This window comes from Sceloporus occidentalis, unplaced genomic scaffold (genome assembly GCF_023333645.1).
Source record: "Sceloporus occidentalis isolate IW3139 unplaced genomic scaffold, rSceOcc1.0.p SCAF_58, whole genome shotgun sequence".
NCBI lineage: Eukaryota > Metazoa > Chordata > Lepidosauria > Squamata > Phrynosomatidae > Sceloporus > Sceloporus occidentalis.
The window spans coordinates 2177247-2200668 of NW_028317038.1; the positions used below are offsets into that span (position 1 = coordinate 2177247).

A 23422-nucleotide genomic window follows, 5' to 3' on the forward strand; every position below is an offset into this window, starting at 1 on the left:
TAAATATTCATTTAGGAAAAAAAGAAAAAGCCTGAATATAAGACTACCCTATATGAAAAAAAGTTTTACTAGTAAATACTAATTCACATGTAAACTATTTTTTCATATTTAATATAAAAAAAATGTTTTTATTTCCTTTTATTTGCCACTCTGCCTCCAGTTATGCACATGTGCCCCACAGCTTGCTACTCTGCCACCCAGATATGCCTTTCAACCCCCTATTTGCCACTCTTCCCTCCCTGATATGCCTTATACACCCCTATATGCCACTCTGCCTACAGAAATGCCTTTTAACCCCCTATATGCTACTCTGCCTACAGAAATGCCTTATATCCCCCCATATGCCACCCTGGCTCCTGAAATGACTTTTAACCTCCCATATGCCACTCTGCCTCCAGATGTCATGCTGTCATAGAAGTGCCGGCAGCAGCGGAGGTTGTCTGTGCGCATCCCGCAACGTTCACCGGCTGGGGGTTGCGCACAGACGGCCTCCGCTGCTGCCGGCGGGGCTTCTATGGTGGAGCACCGGAAGGTCATGTGATGCCAGCGCTTCGTCATAGAAGCCCCAGAGAAAGTGGAGGCTGTCTGCGCGCATTACACTGATTCACATATACTTACTCCCACATACACAAAAAAATTTATTTTATATTATTTTATATTAATTATTAGGAAGCCTTGGGACCCATGTGGATTTCAGATTTAAAAATATATTTATATTATAATATATATACAAGCATGTTCATCCTGGGCCTTTAAAAATCCTCTGACATTTTTACCATGACCTACATCTGTACTTGGACAAAAAATATTTTTTGACAATTATATTACACTTTATCACTGCAGGAGGCATATTAATACCTCCAGGAAAATTCTCAAACTTACTTAATAACTCACGCTTTTAAACTTTTCAGTATTGGCTATATCAGAAATGATTATAATATTTTTTATTGCGGATCAAAAGTTTATTTATTTTCATTCTAGTGAACCCATGCTGCTTCTTCCCATGTCAGCACCAAGGAGTCTGTGTACGGTTTGAACTGGATCGATATGAATGTGACTGTACCCGCACTGGATATTATGGAACAAACTGCACAATCCGTAAGTCACATTGTTAACATCTTATCTTCTCTCACAGTTGTTTCCTTTGCTAAAACTCAACAGAACCTCCAGACTAAAGGCCTCAGTGCAGAGCACAACTAAAATAGTGATTATGCAATGGAGTGTGTAAATATTGAAAAGTCTAGCCTCCCTTTAGAAATATAGTGATAGATCACTGATAAAAAAAATCCCAAACTCTCATTTCATTTGTTTTTTTAATCCTAATATTATGTTCAAGGGAGGGGCAGCAGGGGACCAAATTTCCCACTCGGTTGCTCTATTTGGAGATTTTGTGCCACTAACCGAATCCTTTATGTGTATCTTACTTGCATTTCCACATATAGCCGAAATGTTGTTCATAACTGTTCCTTTCTGTGCCCCATTTAAATTATTATATTAAATTATTTTGTGTACTACACTGGATTGTGAACGCTGAGTGTATTTCCTGACCATTGTATCATGAGCAATTTTTTTACTGGGCTACTATGCTGGAACGGTCTACTGGTGTGAATGTTGCCAGCCTCCCCTTGCCAATTTTGCATGCAAACAGCAGGATATAAGATAATTCCAGTTGCACTGTGCTTTTATATAGTACTTTGTGTGAAAGAGAGTCAAAGAAATGACTGCTTAGGCCCATATAAATAATTTAATTCATATTTGTCAGCTGTCCCACATACCTGCCCCACTGTCCTACTTCTGCGGTCAGTGGGAAGCATCGACTGGTTTTGGGAGATCCTAATTTTCATAATGCTATCAGTGCAAGGTGGCTATTTGGGTAAGACGAGTAGTTGTCCATGCCTCCCATCATACTCACTTCTGGGTCTGGCCCAGCTCCAACAGCCCTACAACACAGGTGTCCTGATTTGGACAACTGAAAAGTTGGGAGTCTGCACTCACAATCATATCCTATAGCTCACACAACTCATACATCATTACCCAACCTCAAGTCAAAGGCATCACTGCTTAGATCTGCTTTCCAAGCTCCAGCATCCCAGTACCCAAAACTCCAAATAATCTAACATGACTATGAGCTTGTGGTAACAGTAATGAATCACAAGACTTTAAGGGATTCCAGCCGTCAATTGCACTGTAGGTGGTTACCTCTTAACACTAGACAGAGTGCTGGTATTGTAATCCCCAAGGCTGGATGGGTATGTGGCCCTTATTAATGAAGTGCCTGTTCAGTCCTCAGGTAATACCGTATTTGCATTGGTCACATTATCTCTCTGATTTTTAAATGTTATAGGTGTGTGTTGCAGCTTTGCAACCATTGCATCAATTTAGTATCCACATATGTGGTTTCTCGAAATATTACCTGCTGTGTATCCTTATGATGTAATATTAATTCCATGTGTCATTTACTTCTGTTTAAAAATAATTAAGATTTAGGCAGGTCACTGAATCTCCTCCAGGGTCTGCAGTGCTGTACACTGTGTACTATCTATATCAGACCAGTTATCTGTAAAGTGGCATTTCTGTTACTAATGCTGCTAATACCCAGGGTAGGCAAAGTGTCTGTACAAGGACACCAGTGTCAGCGGCAAGGGTTGTGAAGGTCCATAGAACATCATTAAATTGTCCACTACAGACCCAAGTAAATGTTCACCGTGAGCAATGCCTACCTCTGCTAACACCCTCTCTTGTACTTATTGTTCTTGCTGTTGTTCGGTAGAACTGTGACATCTGGGATCTTTCCATCATGTTTTCTTGACATACATACTATACATATACAAAACAATCACTATGGTGAGAATTCACCCTTGTAACATAAGCTTATGAAAACACATTTTCTGCTATACACACACAAAGCTGCATCTGGACTAAGTATAATATAAGAAGGGCCAGAAGCTATTTCTCTAATCAAGTTTTTTTTATACAGTATTGTGATGTGGTCCACATAACACAATAAGCATTATCATGGTGGCAAATTTATGATGTTCATAGTAATATAGTGGTAGTAAGTTATGCTAGGATACCAGCCATTGCTATTCCCTTTTTGTTTCAGACAAATCACTTTGTTTCTTTATAATGTAACCTAAATCAGATTTCTGTTGATCTTCAAATGTGTGTAAAATGAGAAGTTATTATTATTAGTTTGTGTTTTGGTGGTAACTTCAGTGTAATAACCAGAAACATACAACAGCTGCAGACTTGCAGACACAACATTTTTTTCTTCAGTCTGAGAAAAAGAGAAAACCCAGAGGTAACACATAACACAAAATTGCTGAAAAGACTAGAGCAACAATTGCAGAGTGTGCCTTGAAGTGACACTACAATATATTTAATCTCCCCATCCAGGCCCAACCCAACTATATAGTTAAATTCTGATGACCAGACTAATATTCTTAAAATATAATGTTATACAAATAAACACATTTAGTCCATGCAGAAGCCTACACACTATTTCGATAACATTTAAAAAATTGACTGTGACAGAATGACCTGTCATACAGGAGCCCAAGGTACTCAGAGATGGCTCCAGCCTGGCTGCCAAACAGGCAGGAACTCCATTGTTAAACTAATCCCATTAACAGGATGGCTACCAGGGGGATATTCAGTAGCTAAAGGGGATTAAAGGTTGGGTTGTCTACATGTACCTGTTTATCAATGTTGATTTATGTTAATTAAGTTCTTTGGCTATATCAGTCTATGTGTTACAACAATAAACTGTTCATTCCTGCTGTACTCAGTTCAAGGTAGTTGTGTGTCTACTTATTGGGTACACATAGCAGGGTTCCAAGGTGCGCATGCTGGCTGGTGCTCGAAGTGATTCCGGGGACAACAGGAGGATACATGTGGGTGATCTCTGGGAGTTACTACAGCTCTCTTGGTGAACCCGTTACATTGACATAGCTATTTAGCCTGCTTGGAGCATAATATGCATCCCATCCTGATTACTTTCTGTGCAGATCGTGCAGGTTATTCAGGGAAAGACCCCCAATTTCTCTCATTGTACATTGGTGCTGTCCTCTGTGAGTCTGTGTTTTGTTGAGTGGTTGCTTCTATCCTCATTATAGTCTCTTTTTTGCTGATCATTAATGTTGTCCATTGTCTCTATGAACCAAGCTCAGAACCAGGGACGGCCCGACAATGGAGCCGAGTGGGGCAACCACTCCAGACGGCACTTTTGAAGGGGCGGTACTTTGCCGCCCCAAGCCCTTCTTTTTTTTTAAAGCGAAAGAGAGAGAAAGGGGCGCCGAGTGGTTTTCGGTTACCAAGCTGTCAGTACCCGCTCGGCGCCCCTCTCTCTCTCCTCTGCGTCGAGTCTTCCTGTTCGGTCTCGGTGCCGGCTTGTAATGCTGAGTGCCGGAAGATTTCCGTCTCTCAGCATTACAAGCCGGCACCGAGACCGAACAGGGAGACTCGCCGCAGGACTGCTGAAAGGTAAGTACAGGGGGTGGGGGCGGCAGGGGGGGGGAGAGGAAGGGTAGATAAGGGGGGGGGGGCGTCATTTTAAAATTCGCCCCAGGCGGCATTTTGCCTTGGGCCGGCCCTGCTCAGAACCATGAATTGTCAGCTTTTCCATTCATGTTGGGGAATATGATATGAAAGTGTACATTGTCAGTGACAATTTCCACAAGAGTGCTTTTGCCAATTACAGATGATGCCTGTTTGTATGGCAGCATCAACACTGGCTTAGGAAATGCAACTAACCAACACAAAAAGGAGCTTGAGTGTTGCTTTCATGTGTTGCTCGAGTGACACCAGTCCCAACTAGCTGGATGTCTCTGGATGTCTCTGGATGTAGGTTTTAGTCTTCTGTATTCAAAGATAGAACTTGTGCAAAGTGTTTTGAATCATTTGCAGAGGTTTCTTGGCACAAAAACATATGAATCACACATTTTTGTTGCTTCCATAGTTAGATGTTTTGCCGTAAAGATGTTCTTATTCAGGGCCAAATAAAATCAGCTATATAAACTATAACAATTATTTTTCTGGTGTATGAGTATTTGTGTATGCTACTTTTTTATTGAACTGTTAAGAGGCAACTTTTGGGGCAAGCATCCACTGGATGTACCTTCATCCAAAAACTCTATTTTCCATAAGCACTTCAGTTGTTAGAATTTCTGTATAACTGGATGCATTCCCTTGGTAACCATTAAGGGAACAATAACCAATTTATAGCAATTTACTGAGGGGCTTACGTGCAGTTTTTACAAACAGCTACCAGGGTACAGTTGCAAACAGTGGAATCATATGCAGTGCTTCGGTCGTGCCTCCTGTCCCTTGTGTATGGAAATCTATTTAAAAAAAATATGATGTCCCCAGAGTCTCTGTTCAAAGTATCGATATAGCTTCCAAATTGGCCTGTTTATTGCGATTACATGCTGGTTAAAATGCATAATGTCTGAAACAGGGCTAAACTGGCAATAACTGGGTGACCCTGGCACTTAAAGGCTAGTGGCCCCCTGAAGACCTAGTGCTCTGCACATTCTCTTTTTAGTTTTTGGGACAGATGTATAATATTTTTTCTTTCCTGCCGTGCTGAGTTCTAATAAAAAATAATTTTAATTTGTAACCATATCTATTCATCTATATATAGAGATGCTAAGTGCTAGAAAAAAAAAGAATGCATGCCAAGTAAATTGTAACAGTAGGTGTTTAAGGTGTAGAAAAATAACTGGATGCTTAGCTCAACATTTTATCTTTTTTTCCCTTCTATTTGCTTTACATGCCATGTAGTAGATGCTTGCGTTTATCTTATTCATTTTATCTCTCAGCTGAATTGTGGACTAGAGTTCTGGAATACCTGCGTCCAAGTCCTGGATTTTATCACTACATTTTAACCCGGTATAAGTGGTTTTGGAATTTAATCAATGCGACTTTCATACGAGATACAATTATGAGACTTGTTCTTAAAGGTAAGCGCATACTGTGCTTTGTATTTTTTACGTACTGTTTGAAAATTTTGCATGCTGCTTACATTTCTTTTAATCATTTCCTTTTAAATACGTTGCTTTATTGTTTCATGAAACTCATTGTGTTTTATTTTAGTGCGATCCAATTTGATACCTAGCCCCCCAACATATAACTCTGCATATGGATATATTAGCTGGGAGGCATATTCAAATGTCAGCTACTATACACGAATTCTTCCTCCTATTGCAGATGACTGTCCAACACCAATGGGAACAAAAGGTAAGCTGGGTAAACATGTACATTATTTTTGTTTTTGTATACTTCTATTTTTAACCGTTACTATGACAGCTATGTAGAATATATATAGCAGATATGGACTGAAAAGAAAAATATTTTTTAGCAATGTATTTTGCCTATCAGTCCTTGATGGACTAGCAGCTTTTTCATCTCTCCAGTGGAAGCCTGCACTTACCTGTAAACACAAAGCATTTATCTTCAGAGGAAGTCTTGCTAAACGCTAAACAAAAAGTTTCTGTTGCATACATTGCATTTCACAATTATTTTGTAAGTTGTGGTAGTAAAGATTGGAAAGACAAACTCTATTAGCATTGTTTAAAAAAGGATATAAGTAATGTCAAATGAACAGCAACATGTGTTTTTTTTTATTTTTATATAGCGCCATCAAATTCCGCAGAGCTGTGTATATATACCGTATTTGCCCGAATATAGGCCGCACTCCCCCCCCCCACTTTAAGTCTTTAAAGTGGGAGTGTGGCCTATATTCGGGGTCTAGTCTGCACTGGTAAGTCTAGGGGAGGGGTGCACATCTCGGGGGGACACACAGAGTGGCAGCATATCTCGGGGGGGGGCCCAGAGTGGCAGCATGTCTCGTTGGGACACACAGAGTGGCAGAATATCCCGGGGGGGGGACACAGAGTGGCAGCATATCTCGGGGGGGAGGCACAGAGTGGCAGCATATCTTGGGGGGGCAGAGTGGCAGCATATCTCGGGGGGGGACACAGAGTGGCAGCATATCTCGGGGTGGGACACACAGAGTGGCAGCATGTCTCGGGGGGGGGCAGAGTGGAAAAATCACCTAACTTTTAGGGTGCGGTCTATATTCAGGTGCGGCCTATACTCGAGCCAATACGGTGTGTATATATATATATATATATATATATATACATACATATATATATATACTCAAACAACTGCACCATCTAGGTACACTAGACAGATTGATTTATGGATTCTATTCAAATAAATATATTGATTTATTTTCAAAACGCATACTACATCGAACTGTTTAATTGTATTATACAGTATGCTAAATACTTGCTTTTAAAATATAATTTTTCTTTGGGGACAATTCCAGGGACAAATATGCACCAGGGACTAAAACCTCAGGCTATGTCTTTTTTTTTAATTCAGGAAAAATACAACTCCCTGATGCAAACTTTATAGTGGAGACATTTCTGAAAAGAGAACGCTTTATTCCAGACCCTCAGGGCAGCAATCTTATGTTTGCCTTCTTTGCTCAGCATTTTACCCACCAGTTCTTTAAAACATATGGAAGGATGGGACGTGGCTTCACTAAAGGATTAGGTCATGGGGTAAGTTACATAATGGAGTGCAGAAAACCATCATTTGTTTTTGTGAAAGCACATAAAAGAGATTATTTTTATAAACATGTATTTCCTGAAGTAAGGAATACAGGAGTCGGGAGTAGCCAGAGCAAAACTAACAACAGTTGTGACATTTCTACAGCCCAATACAAGGAGACCAAAATAAGCTCCTGGTTCTCCCTTGCTCCTCCAACAATCTTCAGTCTTTTCTCTAAGCAATTTTTAGCCATTTTAAGGAAATCTGTCCACTTAACGGCTTTTATGACAGTATCAATTGAAATTAGCTTTTTTTCTATTGTGTAATAGTTTTGGACCCTACTTTATGTCTATCTTCAGGAGGGTATGATCCCGTGACAAAGGCAAGACTAGCATTTTAATTAGTTTCAGCCATAAAGTCCTCAGACACACTTACATCTACGTCATCCTACGCCTACAAAGGCTTCCAGAACTTTCAGCATACCAGGGAATTCTCCATACTTTGCCCAACGGCACCGAAAATCAGAGCTGATTATGGGTCTCCAGATCACTGTGTTTATTCTCCTGGCAGAAGAGCTGCATATTGCCCCAACCCCTGTCCTGGCCAGGCCACTTAATCGGACCTCATTTATTTCTAAACCCTGTCAATTCATCTGCGTTGCCTTTCCTTTAGTCCTGCTTCCTTAACACTGACACACACCCTTCCTGTCTCCTGTAAGCAATGATCTGATGGGCTAGTCCTGGGATGTTTCTAGCTATGCCAATCAGCCTCGGCCAGAGGGAGTGATAACTTAACAAAAGATGAGGAATATTGTAATGAGTAGGAATAATAATGAGAATCATTCAAGTTAAGTTAAGATAGCTCTTACAATTGTATAATTATATATATTAGAGTTTATGCAACTGGACTGCTGTTTCCAGAGAAGTGATGATTAAAATCTTTTTTGACATAGCTAGTAGGTTCACAGTTCTCTCAAATCTGTCTTCATATAAAAACATACACAGATTCAGATGTACATGAATATCCTAATATAAAAGGGTATATTCGCCAATTTAAGGTTAACTTTCTCCTTGTTACCTGTCCCAAGCAGGTCCACTTCGTCACCAACTCAAGTAATCGATAACAAACTATTTGTGTATTATTACCTAATTATCATAGTAAATTAATTTATTCTGATGACTAAACACAAACCAAATTATTTGTCCAGGTAATTATAATTTGACCCATGCATTTGGTAAATTGTGTTTCTATAATATATTGACAAAGCTTGTCCTGGAACGGTAAAGTGAACTGTATACTAACAAGCTATTAAAGTGGTTACATTAATATATCTGCAATTTGTAGGGAAACCGATCTACATTGTTTTCAATATTTATACAAGGATTGTGATGAGTTATATTCCCGCAAGCTGTTTGTCTAAGATGTATATTTTTTGTATTAATATTCATATTACAAAAATATAATATTGGAATGAATCCATTCGTTTGGGATTTATCAAAATGACTCGGCATACTTTTTCCATGTAGTTTGCATGACCAGTGAACATTTTCTTGGCTATGACTACATTTTCAACACAGTTAGGATCCAACCAATAAAAATGTAATTAATTTATATTATGACACTTACAATTTTCATACCGATAGAACCTTAAGTCACTGTCCCTCTTTGAATCCTATATTAAAAAGGCATTAAAACATACTGGCTTTGAAAATCTAAACTATGATATGCAATTTGAAACCGCCTCAGTCTAATTTCCGTTGTAAAAGAGAGCCTGCAATCCTTAGTTTCTTATTTCCCCACACACAATAATAGTAATTTATCCATTAGCAGTAACATTGACATTGGAACTTGAAGAGTAATAGATTTAAATAAATTTTAAGGCAAAATATATTCATGATATTTCTTATTCCTTTCAAGATGAAAGGTTCTTTTTTTTAGATCTTTAATCAAACCATTATGATTATTATGTATAATTTTCTTAAAGTCGAAAATAATCTTAATTCTCAAATACTCTCTTTTTTCTTTATTGGTCCAGTCAAAGGAATATAAATCCTTCAAAGGTTTTAATTGATCCAAATTTAAACAAGGATGTATAATTTATGTCATTTTGGAATGGTTATTTTCTCTGACTATAAAACAGCATGTCTTTTCTTAATAAAAACTCATTCCCAGATTTTTACAGACCTCACTGTAAGGCATCCACCTATTTGCTGAAAGGATATTCCAGGTCCAAGTGTTTTAAAATTAGAAGAAATCTTGCATATACAAACATTTACAAAAAGAGTCACCTCCCCACAAAGAAAGGGTTTATAAACAAAAATGATTACAGCTCTTATACATTCAAATGTTATGGATTTGAGTAATATATTTTTTAATATTAAATAAGGTATGGGCTGTTATGCCACAAATACTAATAGTTTCTCTTCCATAGGTTGACCTAAGCCACATATATGGAGATACTTTGGAACGTCAGCATATGCTTAGACTGTTCAAAGATGGAAAGCTGAAATATCAGGTAAGAAAAATAAACTGACTTATATTTCTCTTTAACATATAAATAGAAATATTGCATACAGTTTGTTGTCCAGGACTCATCTTGATTAAATCACAAAATGATCTATTAAAGAAATATTAAATGTAAAATAACACATAGTACCCATTGTCCCTGATGTTATCACTGGTATCACAATTTTTCTGTATTAAGATAAAACTATGTTTCTTCGTGGATTTGTTTGTGCTTCAGATAATAAATGGAGATATGTATCCACCAACAGTGGTTGAAGCACCAGTCCACATGATATATCCCGACAATGTTCCCAAAGAGAAGCAATATGCAGTCGGGCAAGAGGTATTTGGCCTTCTACCTGGACTAATGATGTATGCAACTCTTTGGCTTCGGGAACATAACAGAGTATGTGATATTTTAAAAAAAGAACATCCCACATGGAGCGATGAGCAGCTGTTTCAAACAACAAGGCTTGTTCTGATAGGTGAGTAGGTAAATGTGAGAACAATATAATGTATCAATGGAACTTACAATATGAGGAAACACAAGGGTCTATTCATTAAGCGGTTTAATGCATTTGCAGGCTATCACTGGCAAATCAACTTTTAGATTCCCTAAAATGCGAGTTGTTTGGGTAGACTTCCCGGGTGTGTGGTGGAGCAGGCAGGTAAATGAATAAACCTGAATGAGAATATTGCCCAGATATACCCCTCCTCGCCGTGTCCCCTGCTCAGAGGGATGGGTGGTTAAATGTAATAAAAATACCTTAGGTGAGGCACAGTGATATTATGTTGTATAGTCTTACACATTTGGTTATATAATCCACTCGCCATTTTGAATAGGAGCGAATACAAATCAAGTTCCCCAAGGTCAACAAAGAACAAAGAGTCAGATGCATTAACAGGAATGAAAAGAAAAAAAAAATAGCTACAAAATGTAACTAATGGGTGCATGTTTATGTTTAATCTGGTGAGTAAAAATGTGCTGTGTAAGCATATGGCTGATCATAAAGGAACTCTTATGCCAGCTCTCTTTAAGTTGCCATCTACAGCAAGCTTCAACAAGTTCAGCCATATACATAATGAAAATGATAGCAGTTATACATAGCAGCTATAATGACAGAGGTAGGCTTTCCTTGCCACATTTCTTATTGGACTATAACTAATATCAATTGCATTTTGCCTTTTACCTGTGATCAGTTGAGGTCCCCTGTCACACTTAAAGAAACCCTCTCCCTCCAATGTTCTTACCTCACAGGATGGGGCTTGGTAATCCGTGCTTGTTTACAAGAAAAATAATAATAAATAATTGGGAACAAGACAAGTGGGGTAATTTTTGTATAACTCCTTACAGGGCCCCATGGTCCTAAATCAGCTAACAACCTTAGGACATATTATATCCTACGGATGTTGTGCTATTTGATGTAATAGCACGTTCTTTGGTCTTTTCACTGAAGGGTGATATTTCTCCAACAGTATTGCACAAAGAGTTAAAGCTCCGTGCTAGGGACTCTATTGGTCACCTGCAGGGACCTCCTCTGGCATCAACCAATTGGTTGATGCTAGAGGAGGCCCCTGCCGGCGCAAAATAGAGTCGCTCTTATGGACCTTTAACTTCTGATGACAAAACTCTGCCTGGGAAGACCATTGGTCTCCCCACTCCAGGAGTTAAAGGTCCGTACGAGCGACTCTATTGGTTGTTCGTATGGACCTTTAACTCCTGGAGCAGGAAGACCAATAGTCTCCCCAGTGGGGAGTTTCACCGTCAGGAGTTAAAGGTCTGTACGAGTGACTCTATTGGTCGCCGGCAGGGAGCTCCTCTGGCAGACCAATAGAGTCCCTCGTACGAACCTTTAACTCTTGGAGCTTGAAGACCAGTGATCTCCCCAGGCCACATTAGGAGTTAAAGGTCTGTACGAGCGTCTCTATTGGTCGCTCACAAGGACCTTTAACTCCTGGAGTGGGGAGACCAGTGGTCGCTGTCTGGAGTTAAAGGCCCGTACAAGCAACTTTATTGGTCGCCAGCAGGGGGGCTCATCTGCCATCAAAAAAATTAGTTTGTATGATTAAAATGAAAAAAAAAAAACGTACACGTACATATAAATTACACACAGCTTGAGCCAGTGGGGAAGTGATTCTGCTTTTTATTTCTTGCTCTAAATATGGGCATTTGCATAATTTAGTTAATTGTACCACAATTCAAAGTTAGCAGTTTACCCTCATTTGAGTCATTAATTAGTCATCCACCACAGTGCCAAGCATCTAAATATTATGTCCTCCCTACCATGCTGGAGCTGTGGGTTAAGGATCAAGGGGAATAGTAAAAGTCCAGGACCATGCGCTTCCTTACACAATCCAATGCTTTAGAGTAGGGCTGAAACAACTAATCGATAAAATCGATAATAATCGATAGTGAAAATCGTTGTGAACGATTTTCATTATCAATTAATCAAATCGATTTTTATCGATTATAAAAAGAGGTTTTTTTCAGAGCAAATGCTCTGAAAAACTCCTCTCCTTATATAATCCGACCTCAAACAGAGATCAGATTATAATACTAGAATCCAGATCCCCCGCCACGCTGCAGGGGACCTGGATTCCCCTCACTGTTGGCCGGTCTCTCACTTCCGTCTCTCTCCCCCCTCCATACACCCCTCTGACTCCTCCCCCCTCCCATACATCACTCTGCCTCTCTCCCGACTCGTTACTGACAGGCACTTTCACTGCAGCCTCAGCGTAAGTGAAGGGCAGTAACAGAGGCTGGCAGTGCGCATCGTGCAGACCCCCACCGGCTGACAGAGAATCATCCTCTCTGTCAGCCAGTGGGGGTCTGCATCACACAGACAGCCTCCGTTACTCACCTTCACTTACGCTGAGGCTTCTATGAAGCTGCAGTGAAAGTGCCTGTCAGTAACGGAGCTGGGTAGAGAGGCAGAGCGGTGTATGGGAGGGGGGAGGAGTCAGAGGGGTGTCTTGTGAACCTGGTGTCTTGTGAACCTCCGTTGCTGAAAGGAGGCAGAGTGGAGTATGGGGGGGGAGCCAAAGTGGTGTATGGGAGGAGCCAGAGTGGTGTATGGGAGGGGGAGGAGCCAGAGTGGATTATGGGAGGGGGGAGGAGGCAAAGTGGTATATGGGAGGGGGGAGGAGGCAGAGTGGAGTATGGGAGGGGGAGGAGGCAGAGTGGATTATGGGAGGGGGGAGGAGGCAAAGTGGTATATGGGAGGGGGGAGGAGGCAGAGTGGAGTATGGGAGGGGGGAGGAGGCAGAGTGGAGTATGGGAGGGAGGAGGAGGCAGAGTGGAGTATGGGAGGGGGGAGGAGGCAGAGTGGAGTATGGGAGGGGGAGGAGGCAAAGTGGTATATGGGAGGGGGGAGGAGGCAGAGTGGAGTATGGGAGGGGGGAGGAGGCAGAAGGGGAGTATGGGAGGGGGGAGGAGCCAGAGTGGTGTATGGGAGGGGGAGGAGCCAGAGTGGTGTATGAGTGAGTTATAGTGGTGTATGGGGGGTATTATGAATTTCAGGGCATATAGGGGTATAAGGCATATCGATATTAGGCATATCAGGGGGGGCATAAAACATATCTGGGGGTAAAAGGTATATCAGGGGGCTCAGTTGCATATCACTGGCATATAAGGAGTATAAGGCATATCAGGGCCACAGTGGCATATCAGGGGGCACAGTGGAATCTGGCATATAAGCGGTATAAGGCATATATGGGGGCAGAGTGGCAAGCTGGGGGTCAGATGTGCATAACCGGGGGCAGTTTGGTAAATAAAAAAAAATTTAAACAAGGCTTTCTTCTCATAGTTTTTATTAAATATGAAAAATAGTTAACATATGAATTAATATTTACTAATAACTGCATTAAAACCTAGTTTGAGAAACACTGTGTTTGGGTTCTTGTAGCTTTTATTATTATGTCAGTAAAATAAGAAGGTGAATAGAGAGAGAGGCCATTGCAATAAAGAGATGAAAGTGTAAATTGTACGTTTTTTATTACATTATTTTAAATTGAAAAAAAAATGCATTTTTTTATCCGATTAATCGAAAAAATAATCGGCCAACTAATCGATTATTAAAATAATCGTTAGTTGCAGCCCTACTTTAAAGGTATGGTACAAAAATGGATTGGTGATCCACAGATCCACAGGCCAAGAGGACCTGAGGAGATGCAGGAGGGAGGCTAAAGAAATGTCTGAAGACATTTGTTGCTCTAAGTCAGAGTGAGTAAAGCTATTAAGGGTAAGGATCCAGTCAGTGGCAAAGCGATAATTGGCTGCTAAGTTCTAATCAAGCAAATTTTGGTGTGGATATTGAAGTTAAATCAGGGCAATTCTGTCTTTTTTTATTTTGCCATAGGAACTGTCGCAAACGTTTATTGTGCATTAGAAGGTCTCATTCCTTTAACCCCTTAAGGACCGGGCTCATTTTTCGTTTTGTACCCTGTGGGACCGAGGCTGTTTTGACACTTTTGTGGTGCTTGTGTTCAGCTGTAATTTTCTCCTCACCCATTTAGTGTACCCACATAAGTTATATATTGTTTTTTTCAGGACAAGATGGGCTTTCTTCAGATACCATTATTTTGATCGTATCATCTTATTTACTATAAAAAAAATAAAAAAAACATGGTGAAAAATTGAAAAAAAAACACATTTTATGACTTTTATTTGAAAAATCTTTTACTCACCTAAAAAACGCCAAAAGGTAAAGAAATAAACACCAGATAGTGAAACGTGAAAGTAAAATATTAAAAAGGTACTTCCTCACTGTACTGCTGCAGCCCGCAATAACACTCCTCTTAGTGTTCAACAGAAAGCAACCCAAAATTAGGCGCGCATGTACATATGTGGGAAAAAAATAAACAATAATAGTGCAATAATGTAAGATTCAAAGTGCTGTATGTGCGTGTATTATATGCACTCACAAAATTACAGATGGTCAAGGCTCTTCAGAATAAAATTCTTTCTTTATTTCTTCTTATTACTAAAAAAATTGATAAAAAGAGAACGGCCAATAGTGCAATATATTCCTGTGGTTGTTATAGGAAAAAAAATGCACTTACAAGATGGTAGATATTTTCAGGCACTTCAACTGAAAGTCCGAAGTTTAAAATCAATGAAGTCCAAAACAGTAAATAGTCCTCGTAGGTAGTCCTCAACGCGTTTCGCCTATCGGCTTCCTCAGGAGAACAGTTTCTTTCCGAAAATTTCATGATGTTCGTGGGTGTAGAACGTCTATTTATGTATTTTGTGTCCGTGTTCCGTGTTCCGTCTTTACTTCCGGGTTTGACGTCAGCGCGCTGTTCCCGGGCAACGACGGGAACAGCGCGCTGACGTCAAACCCGGAAGTAAAGACGGAACACGGAACACGGACACAAAATACATAAATAGACGTTCTACACCCACGAACATCATGAAATTTTCGGAAAGAAACTGTTCTCCTGAGGAAGCCGATAGGCGAAACGCGTTGAGGACTACCTACGAGGACTATTTACTGTTTTGGACTTCATTGATTTTAAACTTCGGACTTTCAGTTGAAGTGCCTGAAAATATCTACCATCTTGTAAGTGCATTTTTTTTCCTATAACAACCACAGGAATATATTGCACTATTGGCCGTTCTCTTTTTATCAATTTTTTTAGTAATAAGAAGAAATAAAGAAAGAATTTTATTCTGAAGAGCCTTGACCATCTGTAATTTTGTGAGTGCATATAATACACGCACATACAGCACTTTGAATCTTACATTATTGCACTATTATTGTTTATTTTTTTCCCACATATGTACATGCGCGCCTAATTTTGGGTTACTCACCTAAAAAAGCAAGTAAAAAAACTAGCTAAATAGATTCTACTACTTGTCCTGAGTTTAGAAATACCCAATGTTTTTATGTTTTTTTGCTGTTTTTTGTAAGTTATAGGGCAATAAGTACAAGCAGCGTTTTATGATTTCCAAATCTTTTTTAACAAATCTGGTCAGTCTGCCTCCATCTCCTCTTTGGAACATCTTTGAAGCCGGTTAACTCAATTTAACCCATTCAAACCATATATTTTTGAAAACTAGACACCCCAGGGTATTCCAAATGCTGTTATTTTAACCCTTTCCATGCACCAATTATACAACTACACTTTGTCAAACTTTGTAATAGTAATTTTTTTTAATTTTTTTTCCACACAAATTGTACTTTAGTTATAGATATACAGGTGCTGGTATATGTCACTGTCAAACAACACCCCAATGTGTGTTCAGCAACATCTCCTGAGTACAGCGATACCCCACATGCATGGGTTTGTCAGATTGTTTGGCTGGTAAAAGGCTACTTTTGGGGCATGCGTAATTCAGGTGGTCATTTGGTCATTGTGCCTCCCTCTCCTCTTTGGAATATCTTTGAAGCCGGTTAACTCAATTTAACCCATTCAAACCATATATTTTTGAAAACTAGACACCCCAGGGTATTCCAAATGCTGTTATTTTAACCCTTTCCATGCACCAATTATAGAACTACACTTTGTCAAACTTTGTAATAGTAATTTTTTTTATTTTTTTTTCCACACAAATTGTACTTTAGTTATAGATATACAGGTCCTGGTATATGCCACTGTCAAACAACACCCCAATGTGTGTTCAGGAACATCTCCTGAGTGCAGTGATACCCGACATGCATGGGTTTGTCGGGTTGTTTCAGATTTAAAATGCCACATTTGGGAAGTGCGCTTTTTTTCTCCATTTTGGTCAGTCTGTACCTATGCCCTATCTTTGAGCTAGGCCCCTCCAATTTACCCCATCAGCCATTTTTTTTATATATTAGACACCCCTTGGGTATTTGAAGTGCTTTTATTTTAACTCTTTGTTGAGATTTTTGAGAAATTTTAGCACTTGCTCAAAATAATAAACTTTATTTTTTTATTTTATTTTATTTTTTTAATACTTTTTTTATATTTTTTTTTACACATTTTGCTGGTACTGGATGGTTCATCTAGTGACATCACTGCATAATTATTTTTAAATGTTAGCACATTTTTTTTTTATTTTTTTTTCCATTTTTTATTTATTTTTATTTTTTTTGAATATTTTACTAATCACATAGTGATTAGAAAGCTGGGCTCCATTGACTTGCATGGTTGAATGCAGTACCTGTATTCAACCAGCAAGTGGAGCCAGTTCTCTAGAGGGTCTGGAGACCCTCTAGCGAACTTTTTCGTCTTTATTGTTTTATTTCCCGGGCCGCCGCCATCTTGCTTGATGGCGAAGATCACCGGCAGCGGCGGCTGTGACCGCTCTCCGGAGCGGTCACAGCCCACCCAGAGGTAAGTGTTTGGTGTCGCTGGATGCCTCCTGATCGAGGCATTCCAGCGACACCATTTAAGTTTAGGAGGCGATCGTTGATCGCCTCCTAAACGCTTTTAAAACGGGCGTCCGCCGCCATACAATGTATGGCGGCTGTTGACGCCCGGGGGAGGGGCCAGACATGGCCCCCGATGCCGATCTCGGCCTTGCTGAATGCCTCGACATCGAGGCATTGCAGCAAGGCCGTTTAAGCGAAGAAAGTGATCCTTGATCACTTTCTAAGCTTATTTAATTTTTTGACGGTTCAGGACCGTCAAAGGTCATTTAGTGACCTTCTTGTTATGACGGTCCTGAACCGGCAAAGGTCGCGAAGGGGTTAAGGTGATAGGTAACATTTGGATTGGATAGAGCAGTTTGGGGGAAATGACCAATTTATACAGGCGACTGCGACCAGTGCAGGATAGATAACATTGAGCAGCTTTTAAAGGAATTTGCCATTTGATGTAATAGTGGGTAAAGTTCAATTTATAGAGTTGGGCTAAATTTGTTATTTTTGATAGAATAGCAGTGAGTCAATTTGAATGTTCCATTATATGACCCATTGGGGTCAGATAAGAACAGTAAAAGATTATTCGCAAAAGTGGCAATAATGCGGATCAATGGTTCAATGGGCAAATTAAAAAAATATAGCTGATAACGGGCATCCCTGGTGAGTACCTCCAAGGGGAAATCAATGAGAGTTTAAATTGTTAATTGTGACATGTGCTGAAGGGGAATGATCTCTAAACATATGTGTGAAGGGTAAGCCAAAAATGATGGAATTTAAAGAAACTAATAAGGTAGGGCCAAGAAATCAAAGGCTTTGTCTGTGTAATTTGTATAGTATAGATAATGGCCAAAATGAAACTTCTGATATTTTGTGTTGAGTTTCGTTTATTTTTTTTAAGATGTAGTCAAGTGCCTATTTTGCCAAATATTCTGGTTTTAAAGTGAAATAGGTCTGTAAGAGGAAAGTAGGGTATGGTCACTATGTATAAAGGAACCAAAAATGTATGGGGCGCAGGTACATATAGAGGGAAAAAAAGAAACAACACAATATAGTGTAGATGGTATGTCCAATAAAGTGATCAAGTGATATGTTGCACTCACAAATAAAGAAGGTGATTCCAACCCATCAGCATGGGCTATGTAAAATCTTTAATATTCTTCATATGAAAATCTAGAAAACAAACTAAAAATGGTGCAGTATCTCAAGGTAAAATACAGATGTATCAATAAGAATGCACTCACAATTTTTCATGCACAAAAGTGCATATGCAGGCGTTTGGTATAAAAGTCCACCAAAAGGTAGGATGTGATGAAGTCCAATTGAGTCTATCAACGCGTTTCGCCCCTTGGGCTTCTTCAGGAGATCAATTGGTGAAAATATCGGCAATAATCAGCAATCTGTGAATGGTTCCGTGTTCAATTTAATTAATTTATTCATTTATTCATTTATAATCCATCATTACCGTATTTGCTCGATTATAAGACGACCCTGATTATAAGACGACCCCCCAAAATCTGATTAACTTATGAAAAAAAGAAAAAGCCTGAATATAAGACGACCCTATAGGAAAAAAGTTTTACCAGTAAATGTTAGTTCATGTAAACTATGTGAACAATTGTTTGTTAATAAAAGCTATGATTGAGAAAAATATTTTGTTTTTATTTCCTTTTTTTTTTTCAAAAATGCCCCCCCAGTTATGCACATCTACCCCCAGGCTTGCCACTCTGCCCCAGAAATGCCTTATACCCCATATATGCCACTGTGCCCCATGATATGCCTTTTAACCCTCTAAATGCCACTGTGCCCCATGATACGCCTTTTAACCCTCTATATGCCACTGTGCCCCATGATATGCCTTTTGACTCCGTTTGTGCCACTCTGCCTCCAGAAATGCCTTATACCCCTATATGCCACTCTGGCATTTAGGGGGTTAAAAGGCATATTATGGGGCACAGTGGCATATAGGGAGGTAAAAGGCATTTAAGGAGGCAGAGTGGCATTAAAGGGGTTAAAAGGCATTTCACAGGGCACTCTGCCTACAGAAATGCCTTACACCCCCCATTTAACACTCCCCCTCCCTCCTCCAAACTTACCGGTGCTTCTGAGTTGGGGGCGGGCGCATAACACAGGAGGATCTAGGTCCCCTGCATCTGAGCCCCCGGTGCTTAGTCCGGGCAGCATGAAGAGCTCCACGCGAATCACGTAGAGCTCTACACGCTGCCCGGACTAAGCACCGGGGACTCAGAAGCACCGGTAAATTGGAGGGGGGGGGCATAACACATGAGGATCCAGGTCCCCTGCATCTGGGTCCCCAGTGCTTAGTCCGGGAAGCGTGTAGAGCTCTACGCGATTGTATCGTGTAGAGCTCTACACGCAGCCCGGACTAAGCACCGGGGACTCAGAAGCACCGGTAAGTTGGGGGGACATAACACAGGAGGATCCAGGTCCCCTGCATCGCTGCGGGGGATCTGGATCTTAGTCTCATAATCAGACCTATTTGAGGTCTGATTATAAGACGACCCTGATTATAAGACGGGTATTTTCAGAGCATTTGCTCTGGAAAAAACCTCGTCTTATAATCGAGCAAATACGGTATTATCAACACACAATTTAAACACATCACACACAATTAAATTAATTGATTTATTTATATTAATATAAATTAATTCATTATTTCATCATCACATGATCACTTTATTCAACATATTTATTAATACATATGTATTCATTTAATACAATTTCAACACATCACTTTATATATAGACACATTTATTATTAACATGCATACTTAAAATCCAATCAATTATGTATATATCTTGATCTCATATAAAGCAATTATTCAATGGATATATTCCAGCGGACATTACATCCGTTATAACATCCGTTAATTGCAGTCATCCACAGTCCTATACAATCAATATACATATTTAACGGACTTTACATTGTCAGCAGTTTTATATAACACATTTGTAGGTTACACTTTCTAGTTAAATATCCGGTACGATTACGGTACGATCTATGTTCTCTTGTAGATACACACACATACACAACTGTAGAACATATGGTGGATATTCCTGTCCTTTCTTCGGTTCTCCTTTTCGTCTCTTTTCTTCGTCTCTTTTTCATTTCTTTAGTATAGTAACTGCGATCATTCCCTCGAGGCTGATTTCTTTTTTGAATGACTCATTCTCTTTCCTTGATCACCGAGAGGCGCACTTTGAAGATCCTCCCGTATACAGGCTAGACAGTCTTCGTTTTTCACCTACAACTTTATTAACAAACGAGAGAACAATCAGAGAATACAGACGATACGTGATGACATCAAGGGAAAAGGTCAACACGCGACGACACATACGGAAACGGCTATAAAAGAACAGACAGAGGGAACGGAACCATTCACAGATTGCTGATTATTGCCGATGTTTTCACCAATTGATCTCCTGAAGAAGCCCATGGGGCGAAACGCATTGATAGACTCAATTGGACTTCATCACATCCTACCTTTTGGTGGACTTTTATACCAAACGCCTGCATATGCACTTTTGTGCATGAAAAATTGTGAGTGCATTCTTATTGATACATCTGTATTTTACCTTGAGATACTGCACCATTTTTAGTTTGTTTTCTAGATTTTCATATGAAGAATAATAAAGATTTTACATAGTCCATGCTGATTTGTGAGTGCAACATATCACTTGATCACTATATTGGACATACCATCTACACTATATTGTGTTGTTTCTTTTTTTCCCTCTATATGTACCTGCGCCCCATACGTTTTTGGTTCGTTTATACTTTTACACTTTGAGGAAGAGTGTTGTTTGGGGAGCTGCGGTCCATTTTTGGGAAGTATTATTTAATATATTAATTTACTTATTATTCACCACATCCCACCATAACAGCACGTATTTCTGGTTTATTCACGGTGTCATTTATGGTCACTATGTGGCTTGGGAAGGGCTATGATGCGGGAGGCAGTAAACTCACTGGGGGGAACCTCACCAGCCAAGAAACCATTGTAAACATCTGCAAGATGTGTCGGTAGGTATGTCGATAATGTTTTCTAGCATTCTGTGCCTAGGCCGTCTGGGCCCTGGGTTTTACCATTTGAAAGGGATCTGGGGGGAACCAAGTTTTTTCCTATTATTAGGAGATAGTTTGGGAAGTTTAGCCTTTTGAAAGATCTCAAGGATAATATCAGGATTTATGGATTCCGCTTTATAAAAATCCTGAAAGTAAATAGCAAATAGTTGGGTAATACTCTTGGGGTCAGATATCGTGGACAGGGAAGTGTCTTTAATTATGATATGCCCTCTTAGAATCGGTAAATGGTTAATCGGTTATGTATAAATACATACATACATACATATGTATCCTTACATACATCCCAGAAGGGGCTGCCCAAAACAAGTCCATGTCCTAAATGTTCACAATTGTCTACAACATAATCTTTCCATTTAGTAATTAAGCATGATCGAAATACCTCTAAGTGATAAAGATAATTTGTTGTTTGGCCAATTTGGGTGCCAATAAGTCTATGTAGGAACATATCAGGAATTTAAAGGTAGTCTAATCTAGAGAAGGAATCATGTGAATGAGAGTAAACTTTAAATTGTTTATCAATTGGATTAGTGTTTCACCAAGTATCCCTCAAGTGAATGTGCTCCAGCAAAGGCAAAGAGAAGAATCCACCCGAATAGGTCGTCGGTTTGGACATGTCTAATTACGTATTGGCTACGAGATTAAAATCCCCACCCAAAATAATGCTGATATTTCCACCTCAAGGGCGGATAGTTTAGCTAAGATTGTGTGTTTATCAGAGTTTGGGGCATATAGACATCTACAAAAGTAAAATTTTCATTTATAAATTAAACTTTGAGGATAGTACATATACCCTCTGGGACCTGAATCACAGACTCCACAACGAATGGCAACCTGTTTGTAACGATAATGGAAGTGTCTCTGGATTTTTTGGTGTACATAGCTGAATATAAACCAAAAGTGAACATGTGCAAAGAATGTGAACACAAATATTAGAAGTAACAAATGTAACTAAATACTTTCTTGGTGAACTGCAGCCTCCCACTGATGCACTGCTCCCAAAAACCCAAACCAGCAAAAGCAAAGAGGGGATGGCACAGGGACACCAAGACAACTTGAAAAACAATAAGTAATACACAAAGTGCAATTCATAAAATAAATGTATGATAAATGAAATAGAAAATAGTTGCACTCACAAACAGATGGGTAGGAAAACGCCCAATATGAGAAAAAAATTAAACTTTCTTCTTTACTAATTACTTTAATAAAAACACAAAAGTACCACCAATGGTATATTATCTAAGAACCATATGCATACCCCACCTAAAGTGTACACTTACAGAAGCCACGCTGAAACAAGTGTGGATAAAATGCAGGCAAGATAAAAGGAGAAGTCCAATACAAACAAATCAATGCAATATCCTAAGTGTTTCTCCCACAAGAATAGCCTTCTTCAGGAGAAAATGTACTGGCATCCTTCAACAATAGTAACATAGTAACATAGTAACATAGTTCATAAGGTTGAAAAAAGACCAAAGTCCATCAAGTTCAACCTATATACATATTGTGTCCCTACTGTGTTGATCCAGATCAATGCTTGATCCAGTCAAGAATTGATTTGTTGGTATTGGACTTCTGGTTTTATCTTGCCTGCATTTCATCAAGGTTGCTTTGATCTACAGGTTGTGGTCCCCTAGAATGCCATAGGAATTGCAAAGGTGTGTCATAAAGTCATAACAAACATGTCCATGGGAAGGCACTTTTTTTCCCCTTGTGACGGAACCCTCCATCACTGGGGCCCCTGGAGAGGCCTAGATGTGGGTAGAATAACTATAAGATATGTTCACTCTGAAATGGCGCACGTACGGTAGCTTTTCAGCTCCCTTTGCGCTGTGATGTGTAAATCCACCGGTGCTCATGGAGATGCTTGGGGTCACTTAGTCGGGGCACGGGAAGAGGACCAGCAGGCCTTGGTAAATATC

The 23422-nt window shown here is 39.6% G+C and overlaps 1 protein-coding gene across 1 annotated transcript in view; it reads left to right on the top strand.

Annotated features, from left to right (window-relative positions):
* Window positions 1–986: 986 nt before the first annotated feature.
* The window catches only part of LOC149287621 (prostaglandin G/H synthase 1-like), a 43326-nt gene continuing 20890 nt past the window's right edge, over window positions 987–23422 (top strand). Inside the window, exons 1-6 of the mRNA XM_089492653.1 lie at window positions 987–1098; window positions 5820–5960; window positions 6094–6237; window positions 7390–7571; window positions 9992–10075; window positions 10304–10550. Coding sequence (XP_089348779.1) covers window positions 5942–5960; window positions 6094–6237; window positions 7390–7571; window positions 9992–10075; window positions 10304–10550 — 676 coding nt within the window. The 5' untranslated portion in view covers window positions 987–1098; window positions 5820–5941. The remainder of the gene's footprint in view (window positions 1099–5819; window positions 5961–6093; window positions 6238–7389; window positions 7572–9991; window positions 10076–10303; window positions 10551–23422) is intronic.